We start from the raw sequence: 23,914 nt of genomic DNA, 5'->3' as shown, positions 1-23,914 counted from the left end.
AAGCAATTACAATTCAACCACATAAAGTTATCATGTAAACTCAACTACCCATCCAACCGGGTAAAACTCCATCAGTTACTATCTTTATCCATGTTCTAACTGTTTCTCATTACAGTTTCTGATGTACATATTGAGGCTATCACTTCAAAGTTATAATGTTACAAAAAAATGTATATTTACATTTGCATGGCATTGTCACTATATAGCCTCTTTGAAAGCTGTGTTGTTGATGGGACTTTAATTACCATGCATCACAAGACACAATTCTTAGCGTATTAATACAACACTGACCGGAACTACAATATCCAATATAAATAAACATGACGGCTGCTGAAATATCGCTGGGCATTGTGAGATTTGACAATGTCATTGTAAATTTATGTGCAAAATAAAAAAATAAAATAAAAACGCTTTTATTACAACGAAAACAAGACCAAGGTCTGCTATACATAATGTATCGTACAAAATGCACATCGGTTGAAATCACCAATGCCGGCAATGGAAACAATTTTAACGCTCATGCAATTTATCGGAAATATCGTCTGTTACACTGCACTGATCAACAGGGGTTCGTTACAAATGTCTGAAATAAACATATTCTATAGACCTACTGACACATATGTTACAGACCTACTGATATGAGTCACAGCACACATAAACATTCGTCATTTCAGACATTTGTAACGAACCTGTGCTCCGTCGTAAGATCACTCACTTCAAACGCTATCAGTTTCACGCGTCTCGGATCCACGGTTCCTCACTTTCTGACGACATGTCAAATAACGATGCTGTTATAGAATCTACCGATTGTTGTCAGGTTCCCATACAATCAACAAATACATTCAGGCCTGAATTCTTCATAAAATGAGCAAAGAGAAAAGTTCGAATTAACCTTCCAAAAATAACTCCCTCGTGGAGGGCGAGGTCGGATTTACGGTGTTCACTGTATTTGTCCATGCGCGAAATTTGTTGCGGGGAAAAATCGAAACAATTTTAAATCAGCTCAGAGTTCTATTGATAAACTTAAATCACCCTATAGACATACCATACGCAATTGTATTGATACTGAATTGTGGAATAAGATTGAAGTTGTTTGCTTGCAAAGCTGTGTCATTCAAATAGATCATAAATACCATACAAAAACAGTTCAATGCTTAATTATCAGCAAAGCTTGTTACATATGATGAGAAGGACTATGTATAAGTACGACAGGACTTGTTTCCCAATTATCAGAATGAAATGTCCATGTAATTGTACATGTTTATTGATATGAATAAAATATGGTTTGAACATATCTGCCCGTAAGAAGGGAGAAGCGAGCCGGCCAGCTACATGTAAGCATCTGCCAGACTGATTCACAATACCAAAACACCCAGCTATATAGCCAAATTTAATTGTATGCCTTGAAATACACGTGCAATGTAGTATTGAACTCGATGCTAACCCATACCTGAGCGTTGAGTGCTGTACAGGTAAGGTAACATATCCCAAAAATATTAACCAACCAGAAACGTCTAAATATAATACCAGAAGGGAATCCCCAATGGGAATACCCCAGGTAAACAATACGGTGCCGATGAGCACAACACGCACTCCGTTTTACGAAACGTAAATACGGAAATATATACAACAAGTAAGTGTTCAAAGCCCAATCCTTTTACAAAAGAATACACCTAGTTTTATCCTACGTATAAATATTTCAACATACCGGTGTATATACAGAAGTTCCGCACCCCTGGGAAAACTGAGGAGGCTCCAACTGAAAAAGCTATGATGTCTGTCAGGGATGTGATAGTTATTGCCACACCACTTGTGCGCATCGTCTCCGCAACACGTTTCGCAGGCGTTTCGTTTAACGGGGCTTCTGCAAGGCCGGCCAATAATATAAACATATCGTCTATCCCTATACCTGCAGAGAAATTGAAATAAACCCATTTATATATGTTAATAAATATCTCCAGAAGTTCAATATTTATTCAGTACAATCGTAATCAGAGGCGATACAGATAAAATGTTTTCTGTTAGGGGAGAACAATTCGTTTCTGATGGGTCGAGTTGTGGAAATGTAAAATCATCAGAATTATTGTTTTCATTACACAGTACAAAGCAATACTTTACAGTCAGAATATACATTTTCGTTTTATGAAAAAATAGTTGTTGTTCTAACTTTTTAATGCTAAAATTTCACACAATTCTCTACATGATAAATATCTCTGTATAACAATTAACTATTACCAACTATGGCCATATATGGCACCGAGCGTTGGTTTAACCACCCTATCTATCCAAATAGATGGAAACCAAAACTGATGATGATAACGCAACTTTGTTTTCTTATGTTGACAGTCTATTTCAGGTTATCATAATACACTGTAGCTGTCTTTAATTAATTGACATATCCATTTATTTATATTTCTTACTGTTGACATATATCTATAATATTTTGGTCGCCATCAAGAAGTGGTCAGTTATTTCACAAGCAAGTGAGGTTTTCCATTACCCTTGGTTTCATACATTGCAATATATTGTTGTACAAGTAATCGATATTTATTTAGTTTGAATGATGACACAATGTTTATTTTGATTTGTTTAGATAGACAAGATTAAATGGACCAAGTCAGAATTCACCGCTACTTCAAGTAACTAGCATCCCCGCAAAGGGACGGGGAGGGAGAGGGAAAATAAAATCACATTACATTTGAATTACATTAAACTACTATACTAATAATATAGCGCTATACAAAAATATTAAAAGCATATCAAAAACTCAATGTCAATGAATGGAACAGGGTGCGTTGTATATGATATTCCTCTCATGTGAGTACACAAACTAAATATACAAGTAAGGCTAACCATAGGACTTCAAAAGCTAGGCAGCTTCTAACATTAAACGTATGAGTTTGGAATAATACTTTAAACTAAATAAAGTCAAAATGCAAGATTGACAATTCAACGATTTTGTAATCATAAACGTATTCTTATTTATTGTAATAATTCGTTTAATTACAATCATATTCACATCACCATTTAACTTGTATTTTAAAATAGCTTATTATATTTATGTAATTCTAAATTTGAAAAGAATGTCTTGCCTGTTTAAATGCAATGTTGAAGTATTCAAATATGTGTTGCATGTTATGATTAATTTATTGCATGTATTATGAAGAGGCGTATACATCTAATTTGCGTTGTTCAAAACATGTAATATACTTTTATATATTTATCAATGGTTCAATGGTGATATGTTAATAAAATAAAGATGTGCGTCTTTAAAATTTATATAAAGTGACATGCCAACAGGTTTTCAGATTACATCATTTATCATGGATTCTATGATGAGTTACCTTAATTTAAAAACTTAAAATTAATAAAAGTGCTAGATATTTTGTTAGCTGTATGCCAAATTAATCAATATTTGACCAAAAGACAGAGTCAGAAATAAATGTTCAAGAAGTAAATTGACATATAATCCAATGGGGAAAATGACGTCACGTGATATACGTATTGCAAGTCACCGTAGGACTTCAAAAGATGAATATATCCTTACCATAATTTACGTACAGTTTCAAACAGTGCATCTAGTCATTATATCACGCATACTAATGATAATTACAGAAATTTAGAATACAATAAAATAAATTTGAGTACAATTGGTAACGGTATTGGAGAGCTATCTTCAAAAACAGTGTTGCACTTGCAAACTGTACTTACCTAATACAAGAAAAGGCATCACCCCTACTATATCAACGAACTCCACACCACAAGCACTGACGAGTCCAAACGAAGCTAGAATACCAAGTCCAGTAGTTGTAACACCGGCCCGTCCGAGGTTTTGTCTGTCCAACAAGCAGTCACACTTCATTGAGACAAAGGTCGCATACACAATCATCAAGGTGAATGTCAGTGATACAAACAGAATGTCGCCACTGATGTTGGATGTGAGTTCCTCATCAAGAGATTTTGAATGAGCATATGTCACGTCCAGTAACGTCGACTGAATGTTTTGCAAATGGGATACAAAATCTTTCTCCCATAATTTGGAATTATCCCTACTATCCGTGGTATCCTGCCGTAAATTGAAAACAAGTTTGATAAACTTAGCAGATTGTAAAACTCCTCTCTGAATGATGACATCACCAAAAATGGATTCCAGTGAAATGTTCCCTAACAGCGGATAGGTTATATTACCTCTCACGAGCAACTGGCCGAAGTTAGCGGAGAAAATGATGTCGCCATCCACAACACACTTGGAACCTCGGACAGCACAGAGTTGTGAGTAGTTCATTCTATTTCCTAAAACGTTGGTTATTGCTTGATCGTAAATTGACTGGATTTCATGAATGTAAGGAACAGTAAGCAAATTAGAAGCATTCTTGCTTTCGAAAATCACAGTGCCGAACAGATTTGCCTCAACAAGACTTTGTGAGTAAAAGTTCGCACCGGAATCATCATCAAAGATGTTTTTGATCGTGCTTCTATCCTGGGAGGCCTGGCTATCACTGGGCGTATAAACCTTCTCTACGTCTGACTCAAACGTTAGGTTCACTAGTCCTATCCCCAATAACCCGGACACAAGGACGGACACTGTCAGAACAGTCCATGGATAGGTACCGACCAGCTCTCCATACCTCGCAAAAAAGTTTCCAATAACCCTTTCAACTTTGTTGTACACTTTCCAGCAAACCATATTTGCCCTGAAAGGAAAACAAAATCATTGTATATAATAACCTAGTCAGTGTTTTGATATTTCCAAACTAAATCAAGTTGAGACAAAATAAATAGAAAGAACAAGGATCAGCATGTCAATTGACAAGAACTTCCATTGTTTTGCCAAATACAAATTAAAAAGAGCCTTAACATATTTGTGTTCAGTTACAATATATTCAAATGAAAATGGGGGGCAACCAATGACGGATTACATTTTTAATGCTTAAACAAATGAAGAAAGCAAGCATAACTTGAACATCTTCAAGTTTGCCATACATTTTCGTTTATCTCGATATTGAAATTGTGTTTTCTGAAAACTACAAAAAGAATCTGACCATGTCAAGTTTGTTTTTAATGAAGAAAGAGCTTGTTTTGTCTTATTTATGAAATAACAAAAACGTTGTTCAGTCTTTTAAGTTCATTTTGAAAACGGTCTAATAACCTTAATAACCTTTGAAGACTCCTACAAAGAATTTGGATGTTACACATTCGATTTTGTTAAAAAAGCAATTACAATGAAAAATATAATTTCATTACAATGTACATTACAATGTACATAGGTTATTCTGGCATTTCGAATAAATATCAATAAAGGTATCAAGAACGCAAAATTCAAGGTTTAAATCTCACTACTACAATGATGATTATCAGTACATGGGGTAATATACAGAACAATTCCAATGCAACAGACAGGATACTGGGCAAATATGGAATTAACCAGCAAGGGTATTAGGTATTAGAAACCGTTATCATGAAACAATAAAAAAAACCATAGACAATGACAACATGAATGAATAAACGAATGATGAAGGAATGACGAATTGAACGAACGAACAAAAGAACAGACGACTATGAATGAAAGAATGAAGGATTGAATGACTAGATGAATGAATAAATGAAGGAAGGAAGGAATGAAAACATGAATGAAAGAATGATCAAGTATTCATATCACACAAAACTTGATATACTCACAGTACGATATGAAGTACAGCTCGCACCACCAGTTCACACACTGACTGACAAACTCAGTCAAGCTGTCTACTGATAGTAGCCAATGGCAACAATGACATGGCGTGTGATTGGATTTTGATCATATTTATGGCGTAAAAGCGTGCGCAATTACGATATGCTGCAACGAATGCAGGAGTTATATTGATCGATAACTGAGCAACCAATGACAAGGCATACCGACAATCTATTTAAAGGGGTAGAACAGGTATAGTGTGTAGCAGATACTTAGAAAAGCGATGGCAGGTGAACAGGTAGGAGCGCCTTCCGGGAAGAATGACAGTTCACATGTTAACTGATATTCAAACATTTAACATATATTAACATAAACCACATAGGTTTTAAACGGGTCATGCCAACTAGAATTGAATTTAATCGGATAACGAAAACGTTAAATTGTTAGATCTGCCTAAAACTCGATTTTAATCACGATAAATATTTGGATTTGTTGAAAATATTTTTTTTTTACTCCTCCTGATGTATTGTTGGTGTGATTGCGTACAGGCAGGAGACTAACGTTTACTGCTGCTGACGTAAATAGCTGTGACTATTACGAGATAATATATATATAACTCGCATTCATTGTAGCTGGAGTCAGAGAAACAAGATTGTTAATGTTTATCGACTCCGTTCAGACTGGATATATTGAGATATAATTTTAAGACGAAAAAACATGCTGCCTAGTTTTCATATCACACAGACGATGACTTGTTGACTTTTCTTAATTCTTATTAGATTAAATCCCTTTTTAGGATTATTTTTCATTTGAAAGGAAATCTATTTTGTTAATTGTAACAACGACTACTGCAATGTTTTCATATGTTTATCAAAGCAAATTATCAAGCAAATAGAAAAAGAAATATTTCTCGCATAAATCGGCATATATGCTATAGACTTGTTTTAAAGTGTTAGTTATATATGATAAGAAACCTGAATAAGTAAATCAACGTTGACAATTACAACATGTATAAGACTCATGTAACCGTCATTTGAAATGTATATTCTTACGCAAACATTGCAATTATCTTTTATAGAAATGAAATTAATATAAAACAATGGATGACGACAACTCCATCGTTATCGTTGGAGTTGGTTGTAAGTTTCCCGGAGCAGACAACCTTGACGAGTTTTGGCGGGTGCTGATTGAGGGAGAGAACCACGTGATAGAAATACCACGAGATAGATGGAACAATGATGCCTTCTATCACAAAGATCCGAACGAACCAGGGAAATCATACGTCACGCGGGCCGGGTTCATCAAAAAGTAAGCCAATAGTATTTAGATAATATCTTGGACAATGTTGTATCTTTACAACAAAAATCTTGTAGCACACTCATTTCAAAACATTTACTTACAGAATACTATTATTTCACTTATTTGAGCGCTTTATCAAATGGCAATTTTTTTATATATATACTATCTAATAAGGCGTACAATATGACGAATACCTGTGATAAAAAGGAGCATCTTGATCAAGTCAAAGTTATTAAAAAACACTTACTATAAAATTGTTTTTTAAAAGGTAAATAATTGCAGTACCCTTTCATTCACTCTGTTATTTATTTTTTTAGGTTTTTTTTATTTATTTATTTATTTTTATTGTTTATGCAAATATTTAATGACATTTAATGTCCTTATATAATGAGCAAAAGGGTGAATAATATATCAGCATAATTTTGACCTTTTTTTTAAAGAATTGCCATAACTGCCTTTCTCATACATTTTAAAGGAGATCTTGTTAACAATATACTCATCCGGCTTTGATTTTAACTATTTTACCGCTATTTATGTTTCAAGAAAACACTGTTAATAAAAGATTTTCTAACTTAGCTTGATTATAACGTAATTTCATTTTTTTCATTTCCATCGATTACCTTTTACCAAACTTAAATATATCGATCTAGATCGACTCTAATGAAACAGATTAATCGAAAAGTTATTTTGATAACAAATGTTTGTATGTTTCGATATTAATACTGAACAAAAGACGTACATGTTTCGATTTTATTTTCTTAACCGAATAAGACATTTTTGAAAAGTCCGTAAACGCTATCAGTTTTATGCATATGAGGATTAACTGATAAGATATTTCAATTGGAAAAATGTTTGTTCCGTGGTACTGAACATACACATGAAATGTTGAAAATGCGCATTTACAAGGCCTGAACACCTTTAAATGAACTTTTTATTGGATATTGTTTTTTGAAGGATACAAAATCAAAATGCTTGTGATTGCTTTGGAGTGTTGATTTTGTAATGTCCAATGTCAAATGATGACAGTAAAGTGTCTGGAGATGATAATTTGGATGATTCATGGGTTGTTTTTATGTTGCACCTTTCTTGATATCCTTACCTAAGTAGGGTATGTAACATCGCATTTGATTGGTCACATTATTGTGATATAAGTAATTGTCTGATCAAATATTCAAAGAGAGGTTACCCTGTAGATGAAAATTTAAAAAATACAGAGAGATCACAGAGTTCTTTACTGTAAACCCAAGATAAAGCCATATTATTTAAGAATATCCCATAACTACAAAAGACAAATGCTATTACTCACCATGCATGTCTGCTATTCTCAATAAAAAGAAACTAGACGGTGAAACGTTTAACAGTGAATTACCGTATATCAGAGTCTAGCTGATGAGCAGCAAAGATGAAGCATAAGTGGATTTAACAGCGTTAACCCCCATATTTCAGATACGATGAATGGGACAACAAGATGTTTAATGTCAATGAAATGGAGGCTGCATGGGTGGACCCCCAGCAGCGCTACGTATTGGACTGTGTCCATATGGCAATAGAGGATGGCGGAATCACTAAAACAGTTCTTAATGGGTCTAACACTGGAGTTTATATAGGTAAGATGTCCATAAGTCCGATACAGTGATGTAGACAATGTTTAAAACACACAGAACTACTTTTCTAAGAGATCACGGGATCCAGCAGAAATTAAATTCATATAAAAGTCAGGGCAGATAACAATAATTATCATTTAGGTAGTCAGTATGAGAATACTCGAGAAATGTTGAGATGCTAGAAGGCACGGTAGTCTATTGGAAGGACGCCGGGCTCGTGACCGGAAGGTTGCGGGTTCGAGTCACGGCACGGTACTGTGTTGCATCTTTGAGCAAGATACTTTACTCCGCTTGTTCCAGTCTTCTCAGCTGTAAATGAGTGCGTGGTTGGGAAGTGCTACAATTGCTTAATGCTAGTTTTGAGCGCCGAAATGGCAGCACAGGCTGTATGTTTACCAAGGAGTTAAGAGAGATATTGGCTGGTTACAAAGGCACTATAACCACGATTATATTCAGCAAAACACAATTATTTATTAAATCATGAAAATAAAAAATGAAAAACAATACCATATTCAGCGGTAATATGCTTATGGAATGGCTAATAACAATAACAATCTAAAGTATGTCTCTCTATGATTATGCAAATCCACAAATATATATTTGAAACTATAACGGCCATTGTCGCCGAAATATCATGACGCGGAAACGATGGCAATACATCTTGTCACGTTATTGTGCCAAGACAAGAGATACTTAGAATCAGACAAACAAATCAGGATAACATTCGTAAGAACTTTGTTCAACTCAAAAGGGGTTTGTTCTATTTGGTTGAGGATCAATTCGTGAAGCAAAGAAATGTGTAGGAAGGAAATATTCCTGTCTTACGGATTTTTATTCTTCATTAATTTTGAATATATATTCGTATTTGAATGATACTTTACCGCTTTATAGTAACTCTTACTCTGCAAAACTGTTGATAGATATCCATGTGCATGAAGTGAAATACAAGAATGGTGATATTATAAAACTAAATATTCATATCGAGATTTATATTATGTATACAGTGAATTTATTTAAAATAATATTGTCAAGTGATCTTAAGTGCAATATTTATTGTTCACGATAGGTGTAATGAACGACGATTACAAAGGAAGCTCAAACAATGACCTCAACACGATGACAAATTACAGTCTGACAGGAACATCGCCGAGCATAATATCCGCTAGAGTGTCCTACACGTACAACCTTCTGGGACCTTCAATGTCAATCGACACCGCCTGCTCCTCAGCACTGGTCGCTATCCACACGGCCTCGCAAGCACTTAAATCCGGTAACGTTCCTTAATTTTACAGGAAACATTAGCAAGGGTGCTTTTCTTGTTCAAGAAAAACGTTCATGTCGCTTTAAGAGCGCAACGGTGTTTTTAATTTGAATATGCCACATCGGCGGTGATGCTCTTTTAATGACATCACCACAACCCAAACATACCTACTTTAGTTTTTAAACATTTGCGTCATTGTGTTATGATTCGAAATTTCAAAATTTCAATATTTCACACAAAGATAATATGGTACAATAAACTGCATGTAGCTACCAGTTCACTATGCATCAAAATTAAAGTCAGATTATTTTAACATGCTCAGATAAAATGTTAATAAAGAGTATATTGCATTGTCATGTATTCTTGTTCATAGGTGATTGTGAAGTTGCCATTTGCGGCGGTGTCAACAGTATTCTCTATCCGGATATATTTGTTCCGCTTAGTAAGGCACGGATGGTATCACCTACTGGACAGTGTCAGGCGTTTTCTGATAAGGCCGATGGCTACGCCAGAGGAGAGGGATGTGGAATCGTCATATTGAAAACAAAGAAACAGGTACGTAAACATTCACATAATAAGTTTGTTAGGCAAGTTGTGGTATTTCTAATTGTTCAGATATCGACTAAAAGTCAATATGATATTGAATTTAACTGTCAATCTAAGTAATTCAAAGTTCTATTTTCATAAATACGATAGGCTTTGCTTGACGGAAATAAAATATGGGCGGCCATAGCAACAGGGTGTAACCAAGACGGGCGAACGACGACTCCTATCACAGCGCCATCTAGCATCCAACAGCGAAATCTGCTGCTGAAAGTGTATTCTGAAACTGGAGTCAATCCGGAGGACGTTCAGTACATAGAAGCACATGGTAGGAACGAGTATTCTTTATATTTGATTGCCGGTTATATTTCATTTTCAATAATAAATCTTCATTCTGTATTAGCAAAATGAGTTGTTGTCTTGACTTGATAGACCTGACCTAGCATTGCGACGATAAGGTATTCACACGTCTAAGTTAGCGATACTAATGTTGGAGCAGTCAAGTTGTATCCTTATTAAGACTTTTTTGTTAATCGATTTCGAAAATATATGGTTATCGATTACAATAAATGGTTCGTTAGTTAAATTTTTAAAAAATGATCAATTTCGTATATTTTATCAAAACAATCATTGATTATAGGCACAGGGACTCCAGTAGGTGACCCCATTGAAACCAACACACTTGGCAAGTTTTTTGCTGAGAAAGCTCCAGTAGATGACCATCAAGATAACATCCTGCTTGGGTCGGTAAAGACAAACATTGGTCACCTCGAATCAGCAGCTGGAGCAGCTGGATTGATCAAAGTCCTCTTGATGATGACGCACGGTAAGATTGTTCCTTCCCTTCACTTTGAAAAAGCAAATCCGAATATCGACTTTGACAGTTATCGTTTAGAAGTTGCACGGCAAATATCACCATGGCCGTGTCTCACTCAAGGAGGAGGAAGGCTCTCGTGTGTAAACTCGTTTGGATTTGGAGGGACAAACAGTCACGCCATAGTAAAGCAGTACTCTGACGTAGTCTTCGGTGAAAAGACGAAAACTATAAAAGAAAAACACATCATCGCTGTTTCTGCTACTGATCTCAAATCTCTAGAAAAAAACTTAATCCATTTGAAACAAAATATACACAAAGCCAAATACTGCATAGAAGACATATCGTATACTTCAACATGTAGACGAGATCACTACACATACCGCGTTGCTTTACATGGAAACACCAAAGAAGACATTGCTAGAAATTGCAAAGAACAGCTTCAACAACTTCAATCACTTAAACCACCAGGCTTCTCCAAACCAAATGTAGTCTTCGTCTTCTGTGGAGTAGGCACCACGTGGAGGGGGATGTGTCAAGAACTATTGAACTATTGAAGAAAGAAGACATGTTCAAAGACACTGTAGATAGACTCCTGACGCCTTTAGCCGGATGGTCAATATTCCAAACGCTCATTGACGGGTTTGAGATCACTGACCCATTGAAGAGTCACCTGGCGATTTTTACCTGTCAGGTAGCACTGACAAAACTTTGGAACCACTTCGGAATAAAACCGGACGTCATTGTTGGACAATCAGTAGGGGAGGTAGCAGCAGCGTACGCAGCTGGGGTCTTGTCACTAGAAGATGCAGTCAAGGTAATATATGAACGATCAAGTTTACTAGCAAAAGCGACAGGAGGAACAATGTGTGTAGTTGGCAACTGTTACGTGTCAATTGTAGCTGCCGCTTGCAAGAAATTTAAGGGGAAAGTCAGCATCGCTGTTCACAGTAGTGAAAAGGCATGCACACTATCCGGTGATAGAGACGCCATTGAGGAAATCAAACAACTTCTGGGGGAAAAAAGCAAAGACAAACTTTTCCTGCGTCAACTTAATGTGCAATGTGCCTATCACAGTCAACACATGCAAGCAGCCAGTGAACAGTTAGAATGCAATCTTATTGGACTTGAGGGATCCACACCAGCATGCACATTGATTTCAACAGTCACAGGCGAAAGAGCGGGTACACAGGATTTTGCTTCCCCAGAATATTGGGGGGAAAACGTAAGACAACCGGTCTTATTCCATCATGCCATAACTAAGGCACAGTCGGAGAAAACCTTCAATGTTTACCTGGAAATAGGACCGCGACCAATTCTGCGTTCTCATCTCGGAGACATCGTAGGCAGTGGTAATGCTACAACATTGCCATCTATGACAGAAAATAAAGAATGGGACATGCTGCAACTCTCCCTGATGGAACTTTACAGACACGGCATCGATCCACAATGGCCACACGTTGTCAATGAAGGCAATCTGACTGACATTCCAAAATGTTTATTCAATCCTATCAAGTTGCTTTTCGAATCAGATGCCACTAATTTGAGATACGGCGGAGTCCAATCCACTCAGTCAAGCCATCTTTTTGTTGAGAGAGCGGGTAGAGATGGTATGCAATTCAAAATCAATATATCTCCTACAACAACCTGGTTTCTGTACGAACACGTTGTTTCTGGCACGATCATGGTCCCTGGTGCGTTTTATATCGATGTGGCGTTAGAAGTTTGTAAAGAGTTAGCCAAGAAACGAAGCCAAAAAAATCTAAGTATCGCAGCACAATTCATACAACCACTTCGCTTAAGCAAAGGAGAGGCGTGTAAAGCGGAAGCATCCGTTGAACAATTTGAGGATGAATTGTCAATACATATATACAAAAATAATGAAACAGTCGCCAAATGTCAAATTAACAAGGTCAAGGAAAACCCTTTAGAAACTGTCGACTTAGAAGCGATTAGGAGAAGATGTACAGTCCGTCAGACGGCGTCACAAACCTACCAGAATCTCAAAAGACTTGGATTTGCTTATGGCAAAGACTTGAAAATTTTGGGAGACTGTTTGAAATCCGAGGACGAATGTCTTGTCAACATGACACTGTCGGATACAATTTTCACTGACATTAGCTCTACACACTTGCATCCGTCAATATTGGATGGTCTTTTGCAAACACCGGGGGTTCTGAATGTAAAAGTCGACGTCGGTACTACACTTCTACCAGGTGGAATTGAAAGTATCATCACACGCCTACCCCCAGAAAGAAAAATGCTTGCTTTCGCCTCATTGGTATCCCAAACAAAGGACAAACTCCGATACAACGCTCTGCTTTTGACTGAAGATGGAAGAGTTGTTGCAGAAGTGAGAAACTTCTTCATTCTTTGTATTGGAGCCAACAATAAGGATGAGCAGGACAGTATGTATCAGATCCGATGGGAGGAAATAGGAAAGAGAGCTGTACTGACAGATAACCAAAGCTCCAACGAAGAACATCTCATATCTGTCGTCATCTCTCTTGACAAAAATGACACGGAGAAACTTGGCTCGAAGATTGTACATCTATCACCCAACGAAAAATATTTCGAAAAAGTGTTGACACATCATTTAAAAATGGCAGAACACCCCGCTGGATCGATTATTTTGTCAGTGGACAAAGAAGAAAATCTAGATAAATTTACCGGAGAAGAAGTGATGCAAAGGGTGGCTGGAAACGCTTCCACTCTCCTACACATTTGCCAGCTACTTGTAAAACTGAACAGTGACATACCAGTACTAATCATTACTGAAGAAACCCAATCAGTTGATAAATCTCACACCTTTGTGGAAAATGTCATAGGATCTGAGTTATGGGGCATGGCCAGGACAATAGTGCTCGAATATCCTTTACAGCTTACTTTGATTGACAGACATGTTCCTCTTCATCTTTGCAGTTCTATCATCAGGGAACTACTAGTTCTCCGAGCTTCCCATCTTTCTTCAGAGGCTGAACTCTTAGTCACAGGAAGCACAGTGTACTGTAACCGAATGATAAGAATACAAGAGCAGCCGGGAGAATACAGATGGATTTCCCTCAAGAAATCAGACCAAGTACATCTAAAATCCTATCATCCAGATGATGTAAAGGGGAAATTTTGTTTACTGCAGGAGGTTGAAACAATTCAACACAGAATACTTATGGAAGTTGATACAGCTGTTATGCACGACAAGTCAATGTTTCCGTTGACAGTACAATCTGCAGAAAATGACGTTCCAATTTGGACAAACGAGAAGGAAGATGGGTTCGACATAATTACATTCGAGGTCTCTGGCAGAGTAGCTTTACATTCGTATGAAAAATTGAATGTTCAACCAAAACAATTAGAAGGATCATTTGTTGCCTGCTCTCCATTCACCATACAAAGTACTGTTGAGGTGCCGAAAGATTGCATGATGAGAATTGACGATCTCCCAAGTTACAGACCAGGAATGCTACGGTTATCTGCTCTCTTATGGCAGATGAAAGACCATATCAAAAGAGGAAAAACCCTTATTTTGACCGATTCCGATAGCACTTCCGGGCAAATTCTACAATCAATGCTCTCAAAACCGCTGGCAAGTCAAGTCGTTTTTGTCACGCTGGACAGTTTACAGAATTCTGCCTCTCATCAACTATGTGCTGCTTCCATTGTGATTCTCACAGCAGTAGATTCCGTGAAACTTGATAACCTTTTGACCCGAGTAAAAGGCGTGCATACATTGAATTCGCTCGAAATGTTTGCGACAAGACACTCCTGGCAATCTGCAAAGAAGAAGCATGAGTCCATTTCATTCAAATTATTGAAAAATGAGGAGTTACTGAACAGAAAGGTTCTCAGTGAGACTGTTCCCAAAGTTGCAAGATGGCTGCGGAGGAAAATATCCAAGATTAACTTTCCAGAGGAGGTAAACACAGATACAACTGTGGTGCAGTTGATATCAACAAAACAGCAGGACAAGCTAGTGAAAGTAACAAAGAAACAACTTTTCCGGAAAAGCAGTTGCTACGTCATAGTTGGTGGATTGACAGGACTAGGATGGGAAATTGTCCAATTCCTTGCCAAGGCTGGTGCCGGAAGCATCGTAACACTATCAAGATCACACTCAAACACTACGCAAATTAAAGAAATATCAAAGCTGGAGAAAACGACTTCGACGTCAATAAAGGTAATGTCGGCAGACATTACCAATATCAAATCACTGGAGAAAGCATTCGACAGAATTGATGTTGAATTTGGACGCAATGCTGTTCAAGGCATATTTCATGGCGGAGCTGTTTTAAATGACGGATTCTTCACAAAACAAACAGACGCTAACTTCATAAAGGTATTGCTTCCCAAAGTACTCGGAAGCTGGAATCTTCATGTAGTTTCAAAAAGGTATGATCTTGACTTTTTCATTTTGCATTCCTCCATGACATCTATTTTTGGAAACAAAGGACAAAGCAACTACAGTGCCGGAAACGCCTTTATGGACTCACTAGCACATTACAGAGCTAGGAACGGGTTACCTGGTTTGAGTATAAACTGGGGACCGTTGGCTGTTGGAATGGCCAAAGACAATGCTCTTCAAAAAGAACTAGAGAGAATTGGATATATGTATCTTGATGTTAAAGGAATTCTAGACACACTTGAAAAAATGCTCATGCTGAAAGGAAATCAGGTAGTCGCTGGAATATTCGATTGGTCATTGGTAGAACGACAATTCACAGATTTGTCTATGGAAAGAGTGAGAAGAAGATTTCGGCGTGTGATGGGTAACGACAGTAGCAGAAATATGCAGACGATGTCGGTGGACAATTTTGGTACTCATGACTTAAAGACCACAGAAGGAATCACTGACTTTGTGATAGAGGTAGCATCACGGGTGTTCGCGGTAGACGCCGATATGATCAACAGCTCGACTTCGATGATGCATCTTGGAATAGATTCCATGGTAGCCATGACCTTTGTGAACACCATCAGTGGTGCCACAAACTGTTCAATTCCTATTGTATTACTACTATCTGATGAAACAACTATTGGAAAAGTAGTTGACTACATAGAAGCAAACATGAAGACAACGACCGTCATGGATAGGATAGACGTAGATTCAACATTTACAGACGGCCTCACACATATGGAAAAAGAATATTTTAAAGATATCACTGTCAATCCTGAAGCACCGGGTCTCTTCATCTATGTGGACTTTGAAGTATCTGGAAGATTTGCTGACCAAGATTTTTGGAGAGCTACTCTAAAAAATGTTGTGCAGAAACATCCCGCGTTGAGAACCCGTTTCGTAAAGAGTACAGACAGCCAAGGGAACCGTATTTACACCAGAGTGGTAACGCCAGCTGAAGATATTGTACCAGACGTAAGAGTAGTGAAAAAAGGGGAAATGAACAAAACCAAGCAGATACCACCGGATTTAGAAATGTATAAGTTCGACCCAGAATCTGACCTACCACTGCGTTTGTTATATGAAGACACAAAAGAATTATCGTTTATTCGAATTGTGTTTTCACATCTGACGTTTGATATGACTTCTACACTTTTAGTTCTTGAAGATATGGATTCGAAAATACCAGTTCCACTGCCTCAAGATATAACCAAACAGGTGAATGCACATCTACAGGAAGAGATGACAACGTTAGAAACATACTGGAAAAACAGTATACCCGACAGATTGCTACCCATAACATTCGCTGACAACTCCGAGAGTTATCACTATGATGAAGAGACCATATCCACAGTTTCAGACCATGTACCGCAGCAATCCTTGACCAGACTTGTACAATTTTGTCGAAACAACGGAATCACTCCATTTCAATTGATGGCGACAGCATACCAGATTCTTCTCCATCTGCAAATTGGCGTGGTAACTGCTTGTATTCTTACCTTTGCCGATATGCGTATGCATTTTCCGCATCTTCAACGGGAACTGGGCTGCATGGTAAACAAAGTGCCGTTATTCTTGACACCCAACAAAGATGTTTTAATCGGTGAACTATTGACAGAGAACGGAAAAGAAATTCGAGACAGAATGAATAGCAGTTTGTATCCCTTTGACAAAATAGTGCAAGAGGTTTCAGCAAGACAAGTTCAGCCGGCTTCTGTGTTCAGACACATGATCATTTACAGAGATATCCAGAAAGAGAACACAAAGGAACAAGATGGATATGTGAATGTGTTAAACGTTGTGTCTCCAAACCACAGACATGAGACAAGTCTCATTGTGTGGAACTATCGCAACACCATGACCATGAGTTTGGAGCTTGAATACAATACATTAGCAATCACCAAATCTAAGGCAGAATTCCTATTGCATTCGTTGATCAAGATATCAGAATATCTGATCGATCAACCTGAATCCACTTTCACGGAAATGACAAATGTGATCGAGCGTACCTCTCTCCTTTCAACAAAATCTGGTGATGCGGACACAAGAGCATTTGCTTCCGAGTCACTGAATCCATTACATCTCCTCGAAATCCATGAAATCATATCAGGTAATTTCACTTGTTTTCTGTAATTTCATCTTACCTTATTTTGTTCATGTTTAAGGGAAATTAGGATATCTAGTTGCGTATCTTTGTTGATTTAACTATTTATTGCGAATAAATTGTGAACTTTGAATCACTGAATTGAATAAATTTGAATAATTAAATTGAAGAACTTTTTTTAAATGCATAAAATTAAGTGATTTTCCGCACCTCCCATTCTGTGTCAACGTCATTTGAGACCGATTGAGATTATCAATATTTTGGATCCGTACATCACCAATTAGTTCTAGAAAGACGAAACAGTTATATGATGCAGTGTTTATTATTTCTGGAATACTGTATCTATTACCAAACTTTAAAGATGCAATCACATGTCTGTTTCTTACGCTCATACCCAGAATGTGATAGATCGAACAATACTAAGAGAGTGATATGGATAAGTATTGATGTTCTACCTTATTCCTTTCAATCCTGTGTGCTTTACGAAGACTATATCATGCATTGATTTGGATGAGTCCAGTATTGTCTACTGTGGTGAAAGGATATAATATCATTTCTACTTCATGCAGGTGAATTTATCAAGCAAACAAGAAATGGATGGACCCACCCTGTCAAGCTATCAGTGTGTAGCAGAAACGAGGCCGACGGTTCCCATACGGTACTCAAATGGGAGAAACCGAACAATAAACGCTCACGAAACCTGGATGTTGAGGACATAAATTCGGTTGAAAGAACCATTTGCAATGGTACGTTTCCTTATATAATGATGTTATGCTATATCAGACAAACTTATCTTATAGCCACTGTAATGCGTGTTGCAAAACCACCAAAGCATTTGCTTTGACTTGTATTGCTTAAACATCAATCTGTATTCTATTCTATCATACAATTCATATCCAAACTCTAAACCGTGTGATATCGACTGGTGACAAAACAAAACAAATATCATAGAAAATAATTTATATATTCAATATTAATATTCACAAATCACGTCTTACCATTAGATTAAACAATACAAGGTTCTTGTAATATGTATTAAGATGTAAACGTTCAGATGCAATGTATCCAGCTTGATGAGTTAATTGACATATGAAATCAACAAGTAACTGTAACACCTTGGTGTTTTCACAATTCCTAGAATTGAAATAAGATTTATATGACATGCGGAATTGCACTGATTTTAAACATTGTATTTACAAATACACATTTTCTTTCTTCTTTCATTTTTTAAACATGGTTTGATTCGACAAATCGATTTAATAAATAGGTGCAGTAGCATTTTCTATACCCAAATTTAATTGACCCTATGCCTTTTTCATATTCAAAGGATTACATTACACCATTATTTTTAATACTTTTTTTTTCTTTTCATGTTTTTGAAACATTCCTTATCATAAGAAATTTCTAGTGATTATGGATAAAGAGAAATAAATATATTGCAAATACAATGTACTGTATATTACTCGAATTATACAGCATGTTGTAGGCTAATAGAGAATTGATTTTTAGACTTTCTTATACCTTATAGGATTGCAGACGTTGCTGGTGGGGACAGGAAAGAGGCGCTACACCTTTATGACGTCAGATAAACAATTGTATGATCGAATGACGGGCTGCTTACTGGATGGATTGAAGCAAAATGGACACAACGACTTCCAAACAAGTTTGTGACAATATCTCATTGTGAAGAAAACGAAGTGATATCAATTCGCTCGATCAATGTACAAGCTGGAGATTTGATATCGCACGTTTACATCTTAAGTGTTTATTACATATGAACTATCATTTATTATTGGCAACTTACATTTTTAAGTGTGATGACTTGTATGAAACAACATTATCCTCTCCGTGAAATATTTTCTCTTATTGTTCTATCTTGCATGCATCATGGATATATGTTTCAAGGATCCAGATATGTAGATATCCGTTTTCGTATATATCATAATGTATAATAATGAAATTTATAACTTTTTAACATGTAAGTTCACGTAAAGCAATGTCTACGGTAGTCAGACCGTTCTTTAATCCCTCTGTCAGACAGAGTTTTGTGTCTTCCTCGAAAACGAATATTACTTTTCCTTGCGTGTAAATATTAAAATATTTTTTGTATTACAAAGGTGAGTTCAGGAAAATAGGACAAGTTGAGATGTACACATTTCCGTTATCACATGTAATGTTATGATTGATTAACAAAAACAGAAATCACGTTTTAAATCATTTCGAACACATTTTTTAACAGTTATAGACTTACTGATTTTCTATATTTGAATGTTTAAAATGGTTTTGATTGTTGTCAATTATAGTTTTGAAACTGTTAAATCAATTATTGGTGACATAGCAAATGACAAAAACAAAGAATGCAAGATTGAATACAGAAACGAATCAAAAGAAAAATTGTTAATTTCAGCTCTCAACATATTTTTTGTTAGATTTGTTATGTTGTTTCAACTATTCATATATACCTCAATTGAAACAAATTTACCAATCAGCATATGATATATTAAACAGAATTTTTCTTTACGATTTGCAACATGTACCATGTTAATCAGACATTTTTTCACCATTTATATGTCAATATTATGTTATGTTTCATTTACAAAATGCAACATTCTATAGAATTTTAATAGTACACTACATTTCTGTACGTCAACAAATACTATTATGATGTCATATTAATGTGAGAAATGATGCAAGAAAATGTTTATTAGCATATTGAAAATAGTAGTGATATAGGTCTTTACCATGCACATTATTTTCACTCTTAGCTAGTGTTTCGGGTCACGTAGTCGGAAAGTAATATACTTTTGCGCGCTTGTGTATTTTACAATACATAAGCTATGGCAAGTATCTAATGTAAGAGTGCATAGTACAATGTAGGTTGGTTTTCATAATCTGCCTTCAAGATTTGCTTTGTGTAGCCATGAAAAAAGTACTGACAAAAGACTTATTGTGTAATCTGCAGTTTTTCTGAACAAGTAAAAAGTATATCTTATTGAAACAGTTAAAGTTAAACTTCATGAACCTGCACTTTCTGAACCACCTTATCACCACATAAAAAAGATTTTTGCTGATGGTGAGCATTTTAGCCAGTGCGAGTCCTTCTGGTAATCCTTATTTTAATCCTGTTCACAGACCTGTTTTAATGGGTTTTTTTCCATTTTCTATTTTTGTACCTGATACTGACCCATTGTGAGGTTAATTCTTTCTTTGATCTAAATTGACTGCAAAAGTGTTCGATTTATTCTGTTCCTATCATAGTATCAATAAAACGCAGTCTTGGCTACATGATTCACACTTCAGTCGATTACGTGTACGCTCGTAGATTCGATTTAACCTCATATCTAACAAAGGAACTTCTTTCCCTTGATATCACATATTATAGCGTATTTATTCATACTTATACAGCCAGTTTAACTTTCGTATATATACTATTTTAAAAATGAAATATGTATAGCGTTTTTGTGATTCAAGCTTATTGAAAATCAATTTTGCCTGTAAATAAACTGTGACAGGATATTTACATACTTATAATTTCAAGTCTATTGGATTATTCTTATTAGTGCGATATGTTATTCCTTTGGATATGCAGAGATATATGTATATGAACTTTATTTGACCTTTTTCCTTGTACCCCACTGAACATGTACCATTTTGCAAAAATTACGAAAAGATAATTACTGTAAATATATTAATGAAATTTATACATCTTTTATACATGACAATTGTCATATACTATGATCACAATCGAGTTAAAGTGATACATCACTAAATCAATACATAGATACGATGTATATTATCTATACTTTATTGCATGCAGATCTCTTTTCTTCATTGTTTTTAAATTGTATTTACATATTTTAGTCCACTCGCGTCATTTTTAATGATAATGTTTTATTAAAGATGAGTTAACAGTACGGATTTAGCCGTTTAACTCTACTCCATTTTTTTCTATTCAACGCAATTTCAAATAGATTTTATCTTCAATGTTACACGCCATTACGATCTGCAGAATAGTTACCGAACAATGGGGAAATTTTGAGGAGCTTTACTTCGGCGATTTGGCGGGTCCACATCTAGATCGCCAAATGTTAATCGCAAAAGTTCCAAACAGCCAAAGAAAATGTCGCTAATATATCTCACTACGCTATGATTCGTTATTCGTATACATAAGTAAATATATTGAGGAATAATCTAAGAGTAATACAAATATTTTAAAATATGTTTGGTAAATTTTCAAAAATGTAAGAGTTCAACTATTTAACATTCATCTAAAGGTTATTAATGGTAGACAGTTATTTTTCCATGTAGTGTGAGTTATGTACATCGAACGGTGTTTGATATAGATTTAAACAGTAATTTGATACATTGTATGGTTAACTAAGACCCCGGTGACCAATCGATCTTTTCTTTTAATATTTGCACAAATAATATAATAAAAGAAGTTATCCGAATGTGAACTGCTATCATGAAACCTGTTTTAAGTTTAACTCATTTTAATACATGCACGTAGTACATGCACCGTTTCAATCAAATTCTTGTATTCGTCTTTTTTGTTGAAATATGACAGGAACGAATTACAACGGGTGCAATAATCATATAATATTAATGTTACTGTCATCCTTATAAGAAATGAATAATCATAATTTATCATCTGAAACGTCATTAAATTGACAAATAACACAATTCTTTATGTTTTCTTTATAATGAATTATTGTCGAAACTAAGGTAAAACCCATGTTTAAAAATCCCCTTATCAGAAACTTGTTAGTCCATGTCCGCAATGTTCAATACAAAAACTCTTCCAGAGTTAGTCCATTCCCTGGTTGTACATTTAATTAAAGCGTACGGTGACGTTATGGTGTTATCAATCGGTTCGGAGAAAGGTCGTGTTTATAAACCATAAATTAATGATAAAAGGAATGCCATGTCAGAACCTTTGGTGTGGGATTGCATATCTGATAAAGCTGGCGTTCAGGATGTGGGTTTTCCCCACATTCACCTTGTGTGAGTAATAAAGCTATTTTTCCTTTACAAGGTAAACTATGGACACTCCGAGCTAACGTCCTGGGTCGTGTACGAGGAAGGTTATGGGCTATTGAATGGGGTATCATTTACATGTGTATAGGTTTGGTCTACATATTTTTTCTTCATTATCTAATTTATGTAGCTGATTGAACAATACCAATTCGCGATTTCCAGTTTTATTATCTGATGTTTTAAATTGGCAACCTTACATTATCAGATCAATCTTGTCAAAAGATAGAAAACATTTTTTTTTTTAATTAAAACAACTTTTGTTAAATTGTGAATTTTAAGATTTCATTTCGGTTGATAAAACATGCAAATATATATTGTTTATATATACCTGTATAGTAACAAGATTACTAAAACAAACCACACATTTTGCAAAACCAAAAGTTGTATTTGTTTATGAATTGATACCTGTTTCTCGACAAGGAATCTACAAATTTCAACATAAAAACAGTCTTTGGTGCGATAATCAAATTAAAAGTCATTACTTTGATTCCCTGGTTTACACATTTAAAGGCCGTGATAGTAGATCTTGTCCAAGAGTCACCATGAATATAATAGAATTTGTGAAGGTTGAACGTTTGGTTTTGCTTACAAAAACTGTAAACTTTGTAAATCTTTTATAATTTGTTGATAGATGTGTACCAATTAATTATACTTTATGATTTATAATAAAACGTTGATTGCATGTATAATTGTCTATGTTGTTTATCTTGTAGTTTCACTATATAAAGGGTCATAAAGCACAGCGAGCAAAACGTTTCGGTTTGACGTTTCGATGACTATAGTACGTGATCTGTCGCCTTTATCAGATAAATGGATATTAACCATTTGTCTGATGATGGTGACACATTACATATTACATATGTATATACTATTTATCGAAACGTGTCACATTTAAGTATTTCGATATTTTGTTTTATGAACCTGTATATAACCTTTACTTACCAAAATGAAGTTAATGTTTAGAACATTCCAATTCCCGTTTTCTTTAGTATAACGAGTCTTAGACCAAAAGGGGCCGATGTGCACAATGTCATGTTTGTGTATTCAAGTTAGCGATTATATAAAAAAAAAAATGTATTTTTAGACAACGTTTTGTTGGCTTTATGGATAAAGAAATATTGATGCATAGAAATTCCCCTTTCAGTGATTGTTGGTTATCATGTTTATCTAATTCGATTAAGATAATTTTCAAAT

The 23,914-nt window shown here is 35.7% G+C and overlaps 3 protein-coding genes across 4 annotated transcripts in view; 2 read left to right on the top strand and 1 right to left on the bottom strand.

The window, feature by feature from the left end:
- LOC110450067 (patched domain-containing protein 3-like) overlaps positions 1 to 23,914 on the bottom strand; it is a 31,804-nt gene that overhangs the window by 6,047 nt on the left and 1,843 nt on the right. Inside the window, exons 1-3 of one of the 2 annotated variants that reach the window (XM_021497309.1) lie at positions 5,680 to 5,750; positions 3,712 to 4,694; positions 1,709 to 1,909 (exon numbers count right to left, since the gene is read on the bottom strand). In XM_021497309.1, the coding sequence (XP_021352984.1) occupies positions 1,709 to 1,909; positions 3,712 to 4,687 (1,177 nt within the window). In that variant the 5' untranslated portion in view covers positions 4,688 to 4,694; positions 5,680 to 5,750. Of the gene's footprint in view, positions 1 to 1,708; positions 1,910 to 3,711; positions 4,695 to 5,679; positions 5,751 to 23,914 lie in introns of those variants that run through there. The other variant, XM_021497310.1, reaches the window with a different exon arrangement.
- On the top strand, positions 5,943 to 11,821 carry LOC110450068 (putative inactive phenolphthiocerol synthesis polyketide synthase type I Pks15). The gene is made up of 7 exons (XM_021497311.1): positions 5,943 to 5,969; positions 6,750 to 6,979; positions 8,417 to 8,577; positions 9,641 to 9,844; positions 10,209 to 10,390; positions 10,532 to 10,706; positions 11,019 to 11,821. The coding sequence occupies exons 2-7, from the start codon at positions 6,771 to 6,773 to the stop codon at positions 11,747 to 11,749; spliced, it is 1,662 nt and encodes a 553-aa protein (XP_021352986.1). The 5' UTR covers positions 5,943 to 5,969; positions 6,750 to 6,770; the 3' UTR covers positions 11,750 to 11,821.
- Positions 11,718 to 23,398, top strand: LOC110450066. Its single transcript, XM_021497308.1, has 3 exons — positions 11,718 to 17,689; positions 18,253 to 18,429; positions 19,212 to 23,398. Exons 1-3 carry the CDS (start codon positions 11,761 to 11,763, stop codon positions 19,352 to 19,354), a joined length of 6,249 nt encoding a protein of 2,082 aa, XP_021352983.1. The 5' UTR covers positions 11,718 to 11,760; the 3' UTR covers positions 19,355 to 23,398.

Source organism: Mizuhopecten yessoensis, unplaced genomic scaffold, assembly GCF_002113885.1.
Source record: "Mizuhopecten yessoensis strain PY_sf001 unplaced genomic scaffold, ASM211388v2 scaffold4947, whole genome shotgun sequence".
NCBI classification, from domain to species: domain Eukaryota; kingdom Metazoa; phylum Mollusca; class Bivalvia; order Pectinida; family Pectinidae; genus Mizuhopecten; species Mizuhopecten yessoensis.
Note: the sequence above shows the minus strand (reverse complement) of the source record. Positions and strands in the feature narration are given on the sequence as shown.

Excerpts from the sequence above, each read along its gene's own strand:
- LOC110450068 (XM_021497311.1), top strand. The coding sequence starts at position 6,771 with ATGGATGACGACAACTCCATCGTTATCGTTGGAGTTGGTTGTAAGTTT. Across the intron at positions 9,845-10,208 it reads CTCGCAAGCACTTAAATCCG|GTGATTGTGAAGTTGCCATT; the intron begins GTAACGTTCCTT and ends TCTTGTTCATAG. Across the intron at positions 10,391-10,531 it reads TATTGAAAACAAAGAAACAG|GCTTTGCTTGACGGAAATAA; the intron begins GTACGTAAACAT and ends TAAATACGATAG.
- LOC110450066 (XM_021497308.1), top strand. The coding sequence starts at position 11,761 with ATGTTCAAAGACACTGTAGATAGACTCCTGACGCCTTTAGCCGGATGG. Across the intron at positions 17,690-18,252 it reads AATCCATGAAATCATATCAG|GTGAATTTATCAAGCAAACA; the intron begins GTAATTTCACTT and ends TACTTCATGCAG. Across the intron at positions 18,430-19,211 it reads TGAAAGAACCATTTGCAATG|GATTGCAGACGTTGCTGGTG; the intron begins GTACGTTTCCTT and ends TATACCTTATAG.